General features: G+C 29.2%; 1 protein-coding gene across 4 annotated transcripts in view; it reads left to right on the top strand.

Annotated features, from left to right (window-relative positions):
- Positions 1-17,137, top strand: part of LOC108750552 (fasciclin-3) — a 391,231-nt gene extending 374,094 nt beyond the window's left edge. For 2 of the 4 annotated variants that reach the window (XM_018490055.1, XM_018490051.1), the window contains 4 exons: positions 8,999-9,029; positions 9,248-9,328; positions 13,962-14,136; positions 16,350-17,137. In XM_018490055.1, coding sequence (XP_018345557.1) covers positions 8,999-9,029; positions 9,248-9,328; positions 13,962-14,136; positions 16,350-16,544 — 482 coding nt within the window. In that variant the 3' untranslated portion in view covers positions 16,545-17,137. The remainder of the gene's footprint in view (positions 1-8,998; positions 9,030-9,247; positions 9,329-13,961; positions 14,137-16,349) is intronic. The other 2 variants (XM_018490065.1, XM_018490073.1) reach the window with 1 other exon arrangement.
- The last annotated feature ends 2,110 nt before the right edge of the window (positions 17,138-19,247 follow it).

The following is a 19,247-nucleotide window of genomic DNA, read 5'->3' as shown; positions in this document are numbered from 1 at the left end:
ATAAGATAGAATAATTTTAACCCTCTCGTTCTCCGCGCCAAAAGAGCAACTATATTAAGAGATTATGTGTAAGAATATATAAATTAGAGAGTTATATGTAAAATTTCCGTAAAACGACTTTGTCGTATAATTGACTTGTTTGAATGTGATTCTATGAAATGCCTAGGGTAATTATATAACACGATGGACTAGAAAGACTTAAAAAGATTATATAAGAGACGAAAAGATAACAAGAGATTATATTATATTATATGAAATTAAAAGAAATATATATATAAGACGTGTAATCTATTGTATCACTGTATCAATGCATATAAATATAAAAGTGGTTTTAAAATGTAAAGGTAATTTGAAAATGAGAGGGTTAAAATATTGTCTATCTTGACAATGCTAAAAGTTGTTAATATTGAATATATTTATTTTAACAGTGATAAAGGAAAACAATATTTGAAGTTACAGAAAATTTTTTTGTAACATAAAAATGACAAATATTAATCACTTTTTCATACGATAAATTTCTTCAGTTTTTTCTTGAAAGTTTCATTACATTTAATTTTGTTTCTTAGAAGTTTCAATGAAAAAGCTAAGTTATTTTTTTCAATTTTTACTTATAATTCTGATAAATTTTCTATTGTCGATAAATGCCTTTCATCCTGTGAACGCCCTTGCAATACATGAATGATGTCATTTTCTTAACTATATCGTACTTTAGATACAAAAGAACGATCGTGAAAATATCTGACGAAATAGCTCTCGAAAACCTGTGCGCACGTTAAATCGATCGACAGCAAAAATCGTTGTCGAAACTTTTAGCTGAGAAACGAATTATGCGTCGCCTTCTCATTTTTTCTGATGACAGCCGGTTAGACCTTTATAGTACCGACCGTAAGTGTTCGCGTCGAGGAAACTTGGTTCTCGATCCGTCGATATATTCGGCTATGATGTTCCGAATCTCCCCTCAATCGCTAGTATAATAAGAATAAAATTGCTCGGCAAATTCGATTTTCATTTCTTTTATTTTATGCGTGTATGCGTATTAACAGGATCTCAAGATGGTGCGTACACGCATAATTTTAGACATATTTACTGAGGTATTTGTTAAGATTTCGAGAACTGAGTTTATTATTATACTCTGATCTAACCATATTAATTATGTAATTTTATATAAAATATTTAAAAACTAGAATCTCTTTTGTAAGAAAAGAGTGGATATAATGTAAATCTTTTAAATTTTTCTTTTTTTACGAATAAATATCGAGATCAGAAGATTTTCACCGCGATTTGCTCGTCACTGGACGCATGTGATTTTTCATGCTGGACTTAGCGATGATTATGAAGTAGCTATGACAAATTTCGCGCGGGGACGCGCCTCCCCGAATCACGATAGGCATCCTCACGATAACTGGAACAAATCAAATTACGCAGCCGTGCGAACTTTTAATAAAAAGTACACTATTAAAAACACACACACATATACACGCATACACATTAATTGTTATATACAACGAGACATTACATACGCACACACATAGATATTTGCACGCTTATTAAATCATTGACAAGAGCTTTATTTTTGTTTATAAAATGTGTTCTACTTTTGCCTCATTAATCGCCAATTGCAGCTTTGAATTTTGAATCAGTCTTTAGGAATTGAAAGTATTGGGAGGAGGAATTGAAGTATTAGTTAAATTAAATAGAGTTAATAATTAAGTCAAAATTTTTTAAATTACAGTAAAACTTAAAATTAAAAAATTAAAGGCTGAAGTCTAAAAAGTAAATATTAAAATAAATTTATCAATTTAAAAAAATATTTAATTTTAATTAAACTCCATTTAATTTAAAAAATTATTTTCAAATCCTAAGAACTGTCAATTCAAAATTTATAATAATACTGGATAATCTGGTATTTGAATTTGTCTCCAATTTGTATCTTGAAAATCTGCTATTGACGTTTAATCTGATGAATTTAAAGAAACTTTAAAATTGATAACACTTTTTATTGAAAACTTTAAAATTTCTTTGCTTTTTTAAAACTATATACATACAGGAAACGTACGTATATATCAGGCACGTAATACGTGTGTGCGTATTTTTATCGCTAAGGTAAAAGAACACATTCCTTAAGATATTTCCCTTGAATTTACTCGAAATGTTTTCGTGCATCTTTGTGGAAAACGTGCATAATACTGTGATCACACATCTTTTGGTTCTCTACGAAACGCAACATCGCGTTTTCGGCGTTGATTTTCAAAACGGTCGAATCTCGATGAAAGAGATTTTTTTTCTATCTTAACATTTTTATTATATGCCCTCTCTGATCTTAGTACTACGAAATTTTTACCACGTGAAAAACGAATTTTGAGATTTTAAGATACTTTTGTAAATGCGACGAAAGCATATAAACGAACAGTAGAAGCGATGTTCGCGAAATTTCGAGATCGAAGATGCGATTGTATCTTTATATTATTAGACACTTATTATCCAATGTCTTTTGTACTGTAACATTTTTATGAATATTGTAACATTCCTGACGTATTTTACTGTGTGCTTTACTTAAATGTATTTTATCGGAGAGAAATCTTTTTACATGTATACATAGAATACTATAAGATCATTGCGCAAATATACGGAATGTTGCGTAAGTTCTTAAACAGGAGTTACATGTTTACTTACTTGTCTAATTCTAACGAGTTTGTGTAGACAGGAGTCTATTGATTTGTCGAAAAAACATAATAAAATAATTATTTTAAAATATATTCATTTAAAATTTTAATTTCTGTTGAACATTTTTAATTTTTACGATCTTACTACCGTTCAGTTTTATGTTCCTGTCTTCCTGACTTATGCAATTTACGAAACATCCTGTATATAGTTATAGTGATTAAACGTTTAATGACGTTTCGATTATTACGCAAGCTTATAAGATATGAATTTCACTTAGAAAGAATCTCATTTATGAAACGAATTATATGTAATAATTATTGCGTTTTATAAAAAGTGCGATTTTATATGCGGCGTTTAATAAATACAAGAAATACATTCGAATCCGACCGTGGATCATACGATTGACGAACATAATCGAGCCAATAAGATATTCTTATGATATATATGATAAAACAAATTATATCCCTCCATACGTCACTAGACAGTATTATATATCAACCGGTAATCTCCGTTTGACGTAACATTTTCATTCTGCGTATTTTCTACAATACATGTACATGGCTACTATTTGTAAGAGCGGCACTTGTGGTTATTACAGATAACTACGAAATTTTTATATAAAAAAGACGTATCTTTTAATTTCAGTAAATTAAAACCTTTTTTTTTTTCAACAACACTCGCAACCTATTTCACTTATTGGATAGCAAATATAATTAATGAGCTGTTCGTACAAGTTGAATCATATCTAAGGGAATGATATGAGTTTATAAGTACAATTGTGATAATCAAATTTTTGAAACTTGTCATATAAAAAATTTGTGCGAAAGGTATTTCATATTAAATATATCGAATCTTCGAATATATTACCAGCAGCGTGGTATTAAATATATTTTCCATCCAATAATATACACATATTACGGAATTATTGAGAGGTTTGCATCGAGCTTTTTTGAAGCGATAAAGTTTAAAAAATTGAAATTATGATATTTATAATTATTTAGTTTAATTATTTTAAAGAAACCCTAATAGAGATTAAAATGTAAATAAAAAATATTTTATTTTTCTAGCAATATTTGATTTTAATTTAATATAATTTCATTTTTAAAAATAATTTTTTTTTTTTTAATGAAATCAACATATTTAATGTTAATCCTTCGGAGCTGGTAGTTGGGTGTTCAACATTAATAACTGTAAATCCTCATTTTAATTAAATTTGTATTAATTTAAAAAAGCTAATTAATTTCAAGAAATCAAAATGACAACTTGTATAAACAATAATTATAAAAGTAAAGATATTAAGTGAAGATATAAGTGAAGATATTTTAATATAAATAATCCAAATTTACAGAAATTTGTAATATTAAAAAAATTGAATTATTTAACATAGAAATTTATAATTGAGTGAGTCTACAATAAACATATTTCTTAATCCACTGTCAATTTAATCCACTGTCTAAAGAATTACGGAATACAGCAATGAATTTTCAATTCTCTGTTATTTTATTCTTATTTATATAAGGAAATACGTTCTTATTTCGATGCAAACCTTACAGAGACATTCTATACGCATTTACTGGAAATATTTTTTACGACGCATCTATGACACTACGAGAAGAAGTTTCTTTTCGTTCGAGGTGGGCGTCGTAAATATTATCTTATTGTTTCCTTCGACAATAAGTATCGTTTGTACTTTCGTACAAATTTTTCTTTAGCTAATCACTAAACGCAATTGTGCAAATTTAAATGAAATACTGGTACATATTTACACACACTTACATGTACGCATACACATACACACACAATATACAATGTAGGTCTCGTCGGCATCGCGTGAAAGAAAAAAATCGAATAAGAACCAAAGGACGGATTTTCTCATGTTCCATTCATCAATCATACATTTCCGAATTCTGCACGCTCCTTCGCCGTTTCTTTCCGGATGCATTCGTGTTTTCACTTACAAGAAAAGGGCCGTGCTAAGACCGATGGGATTATCGAGGTTCTTGTCAGGGATACGATACGATTATTAAGAATATGAGTAAAGAATTGATCGCATTCTGAAGCGCATGTTTCGGGCGAATTTTGAAGGAGAACTCCGATGCAAACTCGTCGGTCCCAACGGTTGAATCTCTTTACTGCGTGTTGTACATACTCTAAATATATATAAATATAAATAAATAAATAAAGATATATATAAATATAAATAAAATAATAAATATTATAAATATAACGGTATGAGATCGCGAATAAAAAACGATATTATATATATATTCTACGTCGGAGGCATTTGGCTTGCAACTCGTGAATGTCGATCGAGTGAGTGACACACTTATCTGCGCTTGCACTCCAATTGCCGAGTCGACCTGTCGTTATCCGTGACTTTTTCAGGGTGAAAGATATTATCGAAGAACAGAGATTGTGAGATTTACTTAACGGAAGTTGATAGAACTTTTTTGAAAAGGGACGAGAGAGGATGACGTGCGCATGATGAAGGCGTAATGAACGGGAAAGCGGGATTAACGCGGAATAAATTTGTCAGTATTTTGTAGCTGGAACGACCGACGTCAATTCTATGCCGCTTTCTATATTCAAAAGTACAAGCTTTTCCTTATACCCCGCATAGTAAAACGAAGGAAATATTACGCGCGTTTAGTTATAGGCATTTATCCCTCCGTCTCTCCAATTGCGATCCATTCTGATTTATTGATTCCTGCCTTACTCAACCCTAAGCTCGTCCTTTTTATTCCTCCACGGTTCTATTTCTTGGTACTAAATATGGCAAAAGTTTCTTCCGCTATTTCCATCCATTCCTTTACTTTCCAGCGGTGTTGAAAGTTGAAGAAGACACCCATATACAGCATAGAAACTTGCAGTAATATTGCAATGTTACTACAATATTTCTAGAATGTTGCAATGTTACTACAATATTGCTGGATTTGTGCTATATGGGAAAGTTATTGTATAAAGAAGGAAAATAACGTCGGTTGTTGCACTTGCGAGTTACTGACAGAACGGTTCCGTTCGCGACGCTGAGCACGTTTGCGCCGTCACACAGAGGATGTCTCGCGTCAGTTTTCATCCCGAATATATCGATTTGTTAGTATATATAATATATAATATATAGTATAAATATATATGTGTATAATTTATGCATTATATATGTATAATCACGGTAATATATATTATGTATACTAATGTCAGTATGTTAGTGTATGTAATAGAGCCTAAAAAACGGGAAAAGGGGAAAAATCGTGCGTTTACCTAAAAGACATGAAAGGAGAAAGATAAAAAGATGTCGTTCTGTATATCTGCATCGCGACGATCTTGTTATAGCGAGTGCAAACAAGAGCAGCACACTAGGGCGGCCCGAATTTTTTATATACATATTAAGATTAATATATGTGGTCACATCCGCAAGAAAGAGATTTTTAAACATTTTACAATATTCCGTAATAAAAAGAGGAGACCTTCGTCGATCGTTTCAAAAAAGGAACGACACGAGGAGAGAACTGATTGAAAACGAATAATAATTCAATTTTCCGTCTTAGGCTAGGTGTATACACGAAATCCTCACTGTTGGAAAAACGCGCAAACAAATAGCTTTCGAGATTCTTTTACGGATTTATTGGAAAATTTTATTAATTAAAAGTCGTTTTTAACACATAAACTTTCAAGCAGTAACAGTGAATAATTGAAGTTAGATAAAAAATTATTAACGTGAAAAAATCATTGAGAGAATATCTCTTTGATTGGGCAAACACAAAGACTTCCATAAAAATCTTAAAATTGGTTCTAAAGCTTCGAATTTGTTGAAGTCGGGCATTAAAAGCCTTCTATTGATTTTATTTTTACCGTAAAACTTAATCTATTAACACAGAAATAATTAATTTTTTTGACCAATTTCAATTTTATGAGTTCTTCTGATTTCATCTCTATCGATTTGAATCAAACTGAAGCTGTTACAATATTTAAGATCACCAAAAAAAAGTGTTCTAATAACACTCACGAAATTAAATAAGCTCGAACAGATTCCGGAAATACAGCAAGAACAATATCGAAGATCACTGCCAAAAATTGATAAATAGAATTTTTTGTCAAGTTTACAAAATGCCATAAGAGAAAATATTGTGTGCAACTTTTACCTTAATCTATAAGTTGCGAACTACCTAACATATTTGATAAGAACGTAACTTAATTGAATCGCAAGATACCCATCCGCTTTTATAATTATTGGTGTTTACAAAGTGCATGACACGTGACAAGTATCGTCGTAGATTGCGATCTATTCTGATTTATTGATTCCTGTTTATTGTATTTATCTTGATTGATAAAATTGCTAAACATGATTTCGTCGGTGTGTAATATGAAAAAAAGAAAGAAGATGATGAAATTATTTATACGCAAACTCACTTGCGTACAAATCTATAAGTTTTAATACGTTTTATTGATATTAATACATTTATTGCGTAATTCTTATATAATTAATTAGTTGTAATGTAACAATACTTTTAATGTGTACAACTTAAATTTCGATGATCATGCTTGAAGACATATACATATATACGAACGTGTATATATATTTACAGATGTTATGCGTATATACACATTTTTATTCAATACGTGTTTTTCTTTACCCTATGACAACTAGAGATTGAATGAACATTTGTAAAATTCATAATATTATCGGAAAGATGACATACGTTATTAAGGAGCATGATCGTTGGCCATACAATGGGGTATATATACTATATATATTATATTATATAGATATATTTATGTTAAAATGTAAGTCTAGAGTAAGATGATGAATGCGATGGCGGCGCCGATTCGCGCCGGATCGCGAAATATATATTATAAATACCTGCAATTGATGTTCTCTTCTCTTTGAAGCATTTTTAGGAGTTAATTAAATGCCGCGCGAAAATTGCGGTCACCACGAGAAATTGTGTTTGCGCGACATTGTTATCACGTCATTTCCGATTAAGGGCCCAATTGAAACGGCGCCGGTTGGCGATTGGTTTCAGGAATAGTCCAGAGATCGCTGACTCTCTAATTAAGCAAGCAAAACGATTTAAATGACGTTACACAGTCGCGAATTAAGATGAGCTAGCCACACTGCGACCGCGCGAGAAACGATAACATTTTGTATCTCTACTTGTAGATACAATGCGATAGGCGAGAAAAATTATATCTAAGGATTCAAATGAAATTAATATATAGAGAGCTGTATGTATAATTAATTATAAGTTCATTCGTCGCTATGATATTATACTTAGATATCGTATGATTTTGGAAATAAACATTTGTTTTAAATATACAAATGTTGAGAGATGTATCGTCCTACCATTACGTTAAATTTATTTAATGATTTTACATTATAATTTTAGAACTTTAGATAAAGAAATTAAAGATGAAAACGATTTAATGGTAATTTACTCGATAAATTATTTAATAATTCTATGGAAAGCTGGTAAAGTGATAATTTAGAAAAAAACTACAAAAATGAAAAAGTTTTGACATGAAGCCTAAAAAGTAAAACACTTTATTTAACTTATATTTTTGTTTATTTTTAACGAAGTTACAGCTACTTGAATTTTGAAGTTTGTAGCGTTACTATCTTTTAAGATAGCGTTGCAACCCTATTAAATACTCAATTACCTTATTTTTTAAGTGGATTATGTATGAAGAGTATTAAGGACAACTAATTGGCAAGATTTCGGTGATAATATAATACTTATTTTCAGATGCTGTTTTATCAACTCAGAATAGATTTGAGAATATAAGAAGAATGTTGTTTTATCTAAACATTGCGAAAAACATGCATATTTGTATATAAAACTGTAACTAATGAATTTTATTAAAATAAACAAATTATTTATCGTAATCTTATTGTAATTTTATCATAAATATTTATTACATTGAATTTGATGCTTAATTTTATATCTCGAAACAAAATACAGATTTTTTTACAACTAAAATCGCATGATGATTAATTTTTAAGTGACATTAATGATGTTTTTTTTTTAAGATTCTATGTTTTTTTTACTGACGAATTCAGAAACATACATTTATAATATTATCACTTGAGGAATGTTTACATTTCATATTATATGTAGTCATAATATGCAATTGCTACAACTGAAAAAAGGAAGAGATATGAATGTTGATTGATTAAATCATATATAAAAAATTGATGATTTTTATCACATTATTATCAATGCTGCCTTCTTATAAAATTAATATAAAAATTAAAGATGAATTTTTGTAATATGACGACATTACGAAAAAATTTCGTATTTAATTATCAAATTAAAACAAAACTTATCATTATTTTCAGGTCGTTCGACTACCAGAAATCTTGGGGAGTCGTGAGTACCGAATATTTAATCCACATTATCGCACTCCCGCTTACAATATCTATCACACCTGCATCGATACCATAACTAATACTTCATTCTTCGTAGTGCTTTAATTTAATTTAGCTGTGTGACGCGATTCAGGGACGAACAGTAAGATCTCTTCGTCGCTTTTCCGTCACTCGACGATTGTCGTTCAGTAGACTTTTGCCAAGCATGCACATTTTCAGAGACTTCGCGGAGCCAGCGACGGGCGTTAGTCTTCTTCAGCTCGGCAAATCGAAAACTACGGCCGATGTCGTTAGAAAAAGGCAAGCAGCAGCTTTTTTATTTTACTCGTTCGCAATGTCAGATGTGTCCGTCGACGCGTTCGCTTTTCTTACTCGTCGGACAAAATTGAATTAAATTGCCCGGAAAGACGGCGGCCAACAAAGTATTGTTCGCCGCCCGTTTTCTGCGCAATTTGATCAAACTAGGAACTGTTCCTCGTCTCACCGTTACCAGCAAAAATAAATCTTACGTGACAATAGATTAAAAGTTCTTATTAGCTCACGAACTAAGAAAAAGTACAAAAGGATTAGTGTGTCCGATGAATACAAAAAAAACTCATAATTAAGTTACAAATTTTATTGATTTAAAATTTTCTCAGAAAAAAAGTGTTTATTTATATATTTGTCTAAAACTATGAGTTTTTAAAAAAAATTTATTTATGAATACTTCAAAATTATTTTACAAATACTTATATTACATTCAAGCAAAATGTAAACTAAAAAAAAAATACTCTAATAAAAACAACCCTTTTTTCTTAACTATAACTACACTAAGAAAAAAGTTGTTGATTTGACTAAATATATTTAATTCTTAGTGATTATTTAGTTCAAATATTTATATATTTAGGTTAACAAAATCTTGTAATTTAAAATATGTTATTTATTTGAATTAATAAACATTTGCTTAATAGCCTGTGATCGTTGCATTTAGTTGAATTAACTATAATATTTTTTTAAACAACAATTTTTTCTCTGTGTAGTGATCTGTAGTAAATTAAAATATTCAGATTTGCTTTTCTAGTAGATCATTTATTTTTTTGGTTTCATGTTAAATTCTGTTTTACTAGTTTAATTTTTTTACTTAAAACTTTGAATCTGGGTATAGGATAAGATGCTTACTTTACTTTTAGCAAGGTCGTTGGGGACTATCTGTCAGCTTCTGGTAACGTATTTACAAAGTGTGTATTTTTGTATAATCTTGATTTATAAGCAAGCGTAATCGCTTAATTGCTGATACAGTGGGTAAAATATTTTGTCTTTAAGTTAAAGTTTGGAAAGCATGACTATACTGAGGAGAAAGCTATTGCCCATTGTTTCACCAAGGAACGTATTAAATAATATAATTACAGAATGGAAAATTAATACAAAATCGAAAATATACGCAAATCATATTGACAAATATATTCAAATCAAATGAAAGTATTTATTTATTTTCTATATAAATACAAAAATTGCATTATTGCTTGTATTTATATTCATTGTATTTATTCATTTATTCGAATATTGGATATATTTATCGGACACACTAGAAAAGATTAATCAATTTTATTACAATTATCAATATATGCGAAAATAAGTCCATCATTTTTCGATTTGGTAATTAAAAAATTGCTATTTACATCAGAAAAAACAAAAATGGAAATGTGCTTTTGAACATTAAATTACGGTTTTTTTACAAAAAATAATTTTTGGTGCTTAGCAATTCTAAATCTAGAAATTCAGATCTCTTTCTTCAAAACTTAACAATGTATATACAGGATATCTCGTAAGATGGGTCGGGGCTACATTGGGGTCGGAGAATGGATCAAAGGGAACAAAAAATTCTTATACCATTTTGAGATATTTGCTATAGTTTTCGAATTAGAAAAGGAAACGTCTAAACCAATATACGGTTAAGCCGCGCCGCGCGAATTCATTGGACGGCCCACACTCGAGCAGCAGCGCCAGCGGTGCGCAAGGAGGGGAAAGAAGCGAATCACATAGGACCACCATGCCAGGCTGTCCAGGCAACGAGCGCTTCTTTCCCCTTCCTGCGCACCGCCGCCGCTGCAGCTCGAGTATGGGCCGTCCTACGAATCGGCGCAGCTTAACCGTATATTGGCTTAGACGGTTCCTTTTCTAATTCGAAAACTATAGCAAGTAACTCAAAATGGTACAAGAATTTTTTGTTCCCTTTGATCTATTCTTCATCCCCAATATGGTCCCGACTCATCTTACGAGACACCCTGTATAAATGTTAAAGTCATGGTATCAATTAATCATTTGGCAAGACAAATCTCAAGAAAAGGAGGAAATAAATTTAATATTACTATATGTTCTAAGAATTAACAGACTTTTTCCCGGTTATAGATATAAAATAAATATAAAAAATAAATCAGATTAATGTGTTTTCATCGCCACCTCAACAATGCAGATAACAATATTGCATTTTACATTAATCTGAATTGAATTTGTACCTGTATATATATGTACTATTTATTTATGTGACAAAATTTATTTGTCAAATTCATAATGTCAAAAATTATTCTTAATTTGAATTATTTTTAATCGAGCAGTAATTAAATCGCGTAACGGATTATTCCAAATCAGCACGTGATTTTTTACAAATACGTACTTTAAAAAATCAAATGATGTTTTTTTTCTTCTATTTCTATCATTCAGTTCTTTAATATTTGATAACTATAAAATTACAGGATGAAAATTATTTTTTATGTGATTTTTCAAATCACGAGATTTTAAAAAAACATACTGATTTAAAACAATCTATTATGTGATTTACTTGTCTTAATTACATAATTTTGTTATTGTAACTTTGAGACGTTATTCTTTTTAATAGGGAAGTAGTTAATTGGTCCAATGATATCAGCATTTTCATATTCATTGTTTATTTTTGAAAAAGGAATATCTGAAGTTAAGTTAAGCTTAAGTTAATTTAATATGAGTACCAAGGATCTTTTGCAATAAAAAGCGTTTTCACTTCTAGTATTCCCTTTGTAAGTATAAATTTTCCTGGTTCCTTGCAAATTAAAGTAATTAAGAATATAAATAAAGTGTTGATCGAAAATCTCTTGTGCAGATACCTTATGACGCCGGCTGATACGCTGAACGCCGCTGAAGCTATATAGACAATTGTACTAAATATAAGTAATCTGAATATGAGTGACCTAATTGTCATATCAATGAGATAAACAAAAACAAAGAATGAGGTCGGGGTTAGTATATCGGAGCTAATTTTTGCGTGCCTTATTTACGCAATAGTGTTACATATACAGATTACTGCGAAATGTAATTAGGCTTCAATATAAAACTTTAAATCAAAATGATTCTCTCCACCAGTGATATGATTTTTTTAGTCTGTGTTCTACTTTTTTGCTTCTATAAACAATAAGTCTGATTATGAGTGAAGATTATAAAAAAAGTGGAAACGATAAACGATTTCTGAAGTAGAATAGAAGATTCTTTTATTTGCAAAAGTCTCAATGCTTCCTATTCAATTTTATAACGTTTATTATCAATAAAAATCTGAAGAGCTCGAGAACATTTGTTATTCACAGTTCATGGTTTACGAGTCCCCGAGTAAAAAAATAGTAATAATAGCAATAACTGTGTTCCTACCTTACGTATGAAATTTGATTTCGATAAGATAGGATAGTTATAAAAAGCGTAAATAAAATGGAAGAAAAGAAAGGTATAAATGCAAAAGATGAGGCGTTGGTAAGATGACTGCTACTAGATAACATCTATCTGGAACAAAGATATGGCAATTTGATTGCAAGAAAATAGAATGAAAATAGGACAAGAAAGAAAAAGAAGATAAGCTGCTCGGTGCAGTATGTGGCATGTAATCTTATCGCTGCTTAAAACATGCAAATTTCTCTCTTCCGCATTTCTCTAGAGGATCGCATTTGTAACCGATCGAGCAAAGCAGATATTATTCTATTTATTGTAAGCGTTATTTGTATTTGTATCGTGTGCTTTATTTCATTTCATATGCGTGCTTTGTCTAGCGTTTGCTGTTTTGTTGCAATTTATGTAGCAATCTGTATTAATCGCGGCGCTTATATTGTATTATAACTCTATCGAAAGTAAAACTTCTGAATGCATCTAAATGACTAACGCTACGCTAAGTTAATTAATTTTGTAATGTCCTGTTAAGTTTTATTGGATAATCAATTCCATCATGTGTGACACGAGAGAAATGATGTATATCACTTTATTCACTGTTACGTGATAGGTTCTGTAAACTTCACTTATTTGTAATTTAATATTAATAATTATTAATATTTAATTTTTACAATTATTGCTACATATGATCCGCGTGAATCATTAATCTAAAATATCTAAACACGGCGAATTTTTATAAATAAAAAATAGAATTTTTTTAAGTACCACATTTTTCAAGCATTTTACAAAAGATTCTCGACGTGCATCTCTTTAATTTTAATCGTTCTATTTACAAATTCTTATTGATATGTTACACATAAGACAAAGTAGATAAATAGCAAAAAAATAAAGAAGATTTAATAAATAAACTAATGCCATATTTGACACAAAGACACGGGTTAATTACATATCATGCGCAATTTATGCATGCATATGATAACTCTGAATGGTACATTTAATCTGAATCATCCACTAAACTAAAAATACCAGACTGAACGCATACACACATGCAGTAATTTCGTAATAACTATTCGATTAATGCAAAAAAAACTTATTATATTATTTTTTTTTGTATTGAAAACATTATAAGCACTGCATATATTTAATATTTTATTTTCTTGTAAAATTAATTGTTGCGTGATATCATATCAACGAGATAAGTATCGTATCAGAAAAGATTTATAACGTAATTCTCTCTTCATTATACATATATATATTTATATGTACATAGAAGTGACACAGAGAGCGCTGGCAGATATTCCCGATCGGAAGTGGACGGAGCATCATCCCGAGGACAACGGAAACCGAGGATCAATCTCTCCCGATTCTTTGGAAGGAACAAAGATAAAGTGTCCGGCGCCGATACAGACACCATGAAAACTGTCGTTACCGTCGACGACGAGAAGGTAATTGCTGTTTTTTATGTGGATGACTTACTCATAATTTATTATTCCTTTTATGTCATTATTATTTCGTTTTTATAAATAAATTTGATGTTTTTATGATACTTATGTTAATAGAAAATTAAAAAGTTTAGTAATGATTAATTAATACCGTAAGAACAAGACAAACTTCTGCATTTAAAAAAATTTAATTTTTTTAATTCTAAATTTTTGAATAAAGGAGGATGTTAAGAAGAAGTTGATTTCTGTCCAAAAAGTTGTAAGTAAAAGAAATAGTGTTTTTTAATGTATTTTGACCTTCTGAATATGATAATGTTAATAAAAGTTTGGGATCGATAGAGAACACTTTGAAAATTAATTATAAATATGATATATTTCAAGAAATTTCAATATTCTTGTTTACCTTTCAAGATATACCTCACATATCACCTTTTTAATAATTTTATTATATTCAAGAAGTTAAAATCTACAAAAAACTATTTCTTTTACTTACATCTTTTTGAGCAAAAATCTGCCTTTTTTTAGAGGATATTAAAAAAGGCTGACTTTTGCCCAAAAGAATGTAAGTAAAAAAAATTGTGTTTTTTTTTGTAGATTTTAATCTCCTAAATATATAAAATAATTAATATATAAAATAATTAATAGATAAAATTATTAAAAACACTATCCGTTTACTTTTTGGACAGAAATCGGCCTTTTTTTAACATCCTCCTTTGAATTATTCGAGGAATGCCTAAATCTAATCGAAAAAAATAATACTGAATAATTTAAATTATTTGTTTTTTATAGCTGATTTTAAAGAGTATTTATGATAAAAATTTGTTAGCTAATTATCTGATATTGGCTTTTTAAATTGATTTTTTTATTGTATTTTGTGCTATTCTTGCGCTATTTATGTGTTATGAGCTTATATTCATGTGAATCTCATTATATTTTGTGTTATTCTTTGTGGTATGTACTGATATTCATCTCAACCTCGTTATTCAAGCCTAGTATTGTTGTAGCCTATTACACTTCTGGTAGATGCTGCAGCAGTTTTACTGGTGCCTCACTATTTTATTTATAAGCATTTTAATTCTATTATTATATTATCTATTGGGTCGTCCGGAAAGTCCGTGCGGAAAATACGCACGGACTTTCCGGACGACCCAATATTTTCCTCTCAATTATAATTTGTGATTATTTATTTGATACGCGCAAATAAAATAAATTAAAAAAATAAAAATAAATTTTTTAGCTAATGTTTTTAGCTGATATTGTATAATGGTAAACAGAATTCTATAGAAAAATTAAATAGATTCTGTAATAAATAACTTTTTTTTCTTTACACTCAAGCAAAAAAATTAAAATGACTAAACATTATATTTACATAAAAATATAATTTTGAACGTTTAGCTGTACATTGATGGACAGAATGGTTGCAACACTTTTTCGATGGATTTCGAACTTAATACCCTTGCTTGTAAAATGGTTGAACGTAAATATGATTAGATTCATGATGGAAGTATATGTTAAAAGGTGTGCTCTTACGTATATTGAATATAAGAAGAGCGATATCCAGAAGCTGCCATGTTGCCGCGGTTATTTGAAATTAGCGCTATGTCATTATATCATTATGACATTATGATGAGTTTTTTCCTTTGGAAATCGACAAAATGTAAATTTCTGCGTCCTTTTTTTCGGAAACTTTTTGTACACGTTTTTACTTGACACGTACTCATATCTGCAATATGTCACTTTAAAGCGATTGTTTAAAATATGTCACTTTAAAGCGATTGTTTAAAATGGCCGCATCTGGTTAGGCGTAGAATAGTACGAAATTCGTTTCGAAAACTCGCGCGCGCGAGCACACCTTTTATCATGGTTAGATCCGAAGATAAGAACCAATCGTTTGGTGAGCTGCATTCCGAAATTCATCGAAAGAAAAAGTGTTGGAATCATGCTGTTCCATCACTATACAGCTAAAACATCCTAAATTTTATCTTTATGTAAATATAACATCTCATATTTAATCTCATATGTAAATATAATCCTCATATTAATTTTTCGTTGAATATATAAAAATTACTTTTTACTGGATCTATTTCATTTTTTTTATGAAATGAGAGATATCTATTTAAATGTAAATGTACTATATAACATTAAGATTCTTGCTTTTTTTGTGATTGTCTATCACATTTTTTATCACATTTTATATATGAAAAACCATGATATAGCTTCATACCGTTGAGCCGGCCGTGCAGGAAGGCAGAACGAATCTTCCGACAGGTGAAGGTGGAATAGTATACGCAGAATTAGATCTTACGCAACAACAACAAGGTGTCACACCTCGCCGAATTAATGAGGACAAAACGGAATATGCTGAAATCTTGTACACGAAACCAGAAACCGAAGAAACAGCGGATAAATAATTGCATTTCCACAAAAACAATTAAGACGATTGTGTGTTTCTCCTTTTACGTTTCAAGACGACTTCAAATGTTTAAAAAAAATTGATGTGTTTTGATAGATAAAACGAAAGTAAAATAGATAGATATTTTGAAATGCGAGAAATATTTCAAGGCTTTTATTGTTCGTTATTGATTTTTTTTTTATAATTATTACGATCGTTATTTACGCATTCACATATATGAAAATGAACACGGTCGGCGTTTCTCGTTAATCAAATCCTCATTACATGTCTCCGTACGTGTCTCCGTACGTGTGATAATTTATTGTACGGTAAATAACTTTATGATACCTCAGTGCTTCGATTTATTATTCAACATTGCGTCTACACAACTGGTCATTATCGAATTCGGGAGCAAGATCTTTACTAACTGGAACGACCGGAAATTATAATAATGTTGCTCCGTGCAATTATTATATACAAATTTATAACATGTCACAAAAAGTTATATGCAAATATGCAAACGACATTATTTATTACTATTCTTTCGTAATTTGCATTTGTATTTCCATTAATGAAAATTTCATGGAAGATATGATCTTAGTCTAATCATTTTACCCCTGAATTCTTAGTTAAACAATTTTACTTGAAATTTTCCTGTTGTTGGAATTTAGTTATATGAAGAATTTACTATATCAATTTGTTTAATAATTTTAATAATTTACTCTGATAATTTGTTTTTGAAAAAAAAAATTCTCTATAAGAATATATCTCTTTCTAAAATTTTTTGTTTAAGCGTATATGACTATCTCAACGATACGCTAATCGTCGTGCTAAACGTACTTAAATATTATCGTTAATGTTGTTATTGTCCACTTAAATGATGTATAAGCGTAATAATAACATTGTATCGCGTACAAGCTAAATACCTTTAAAAATCATTTGAACGATTTAATTACTTAAAATATAGAAAATTAAAAGAAATTCCTAACAAAGGAATACAAATGTTCCCCTTCAATTTTAATAAGCTTTAAATATATTAAAATATAGACGAAAGTAAGATACACGTATTTGTTTATAAGGGCTTTTTGCGCATTAAGGAATGAAATCCTTCCTTTAAGAAATTTTTCTTTCTGGGTGAATATCGTCTAAACCGGCAAAGATACCATATAAAAAATGTTTTGAGTGAAAGAGAGAGTTGAATGGTTTCAAGAATACTTTATAATAATAATAAAAAGATTTTAATTAATAATAATAAACAAGAGTTTAATTGTAAAAAAATAAAAAACTTTTTAAATTATTTAATTATAAAGTATCTTCCCTTAAAATTATTCAATTTTTAACCAAAACAGTTTAAAATTATAATATTTTTTTAAATATAAATTTTAATATTTTTGACAGTTTCTCAAATAATATTCGCTCAGAAAGAAAAAAAAACCGATATTTTTAAGAGAGAATTTTACCATCTCAATGCGAAACAATATTTATAAAAAAATATACATCTCTTATTTTTGTCTATATTTTAATATATTTAAAACTTATCAAAATCGAAGGAAAACAGTTGGTTGTATTTCACTGTAAAAATATTAACTACATTTAAAAAAAAGAAATTAATATAAGAAGACATTCATCATCGAATGAATAAAGCTGCAGGAACTTTTAAGCGAAGTTCTCTTTTTTATATATTGTAAAGTTTAATGTGCTTAAAAATTATATACTTAAACCGTATCATTTTCTTTATTGAATAAGATTTTTGCTTATTATATAATTATATAATGTGAGGTTTGCGTATTACAATACGTCTTGCGTTATTTTTAAGTATGTAATTTGTAAGTATATAATATTATAATATTTTTACAAGAATTCTAGGCTTAATATATATTATTATATTAAACTAATCATTTAATTAAATTAATCACAATATAAATTTAGGCATAAGTTAATTATAAATTTTGTTTGATTAGTTCGATTATATTCTACGTACAAAAAAACCTATGATTATCAATTTAAACATTTTTTGCCGTCCGAAACTAACAATTTTAGTTAATTTTTTTACACATTTATTTTAATAAATAGATGTAAACAAAAAATATATGTGAATAAATTATATGAAATTTATATTAAGGCTGCATTTTTCTTTATACCTTCTCTTATTTATTATTATACCATACATCTTTTATAAATCTAAACTTTTTTTAAATAAAGTTTGACTTTTTTTATACTGACGGTTCGTCTCTTCTCTCAGTCCGTGGTGATCCATATCAGCGAGCGTGTGCACAATAGTCGATACCTAATGTCCGCTTTCCACGTCTGCATTCCGTTTGTCTTTTTGTATTACAATGACTATTCGTTATACTTCTATGGACACACTTGTTTGAATAATCTACACATGTGTTTTTTTTTTGGTGAGTTTTTATTTCTTATCTAATTCCGGTTATTAATATATTTTCGTTTACTTTTTCATAAAAAGTCTTTTTCTTTTTTTTACCAACTAGAACTTTTTAAAAAATATGACACATTTTTGACTGATCAATCGTACGTGAATAATGTCGAGTTCTACATTGAGACTCACCTGAATTGCGAATACTATTAATTTGCGAACATTTGCGATAATTATTTTGTACTACCGTTTTTTTTCAATATGTTTTTAACGTCTGAAGAGGGCTTAATCCGGTAGCCGAAACTTGTAATTATTTTGTATTTTATTTTTATTTTTATTTTTATT

Source organism: Trachymyrmex septentrionalis, unplaced genomic scaffold, assembly GCF_001594115.1.
Source record: "Trachymyrmex septentrionalis isolate Tsep2-gDNA-1 unplaced genomic scaffold, Tsep1.0 scaffold11, whole genome shotgun sequence".
In the NCBI taxonomy this organism is placed as follows: domain Eukaryota; kingdom Metazoa; phylum Arthropoda; class Insecta; order Hymenoptera; family Formicidae; genus Trachymyrmex; species Trachymyrmex septentrionalis.
The sequence above is the reverse complement of the archived record's forward strand: the minus strand, read 5'-3'. Positions and strand labels throughout refer to the sequence as shown.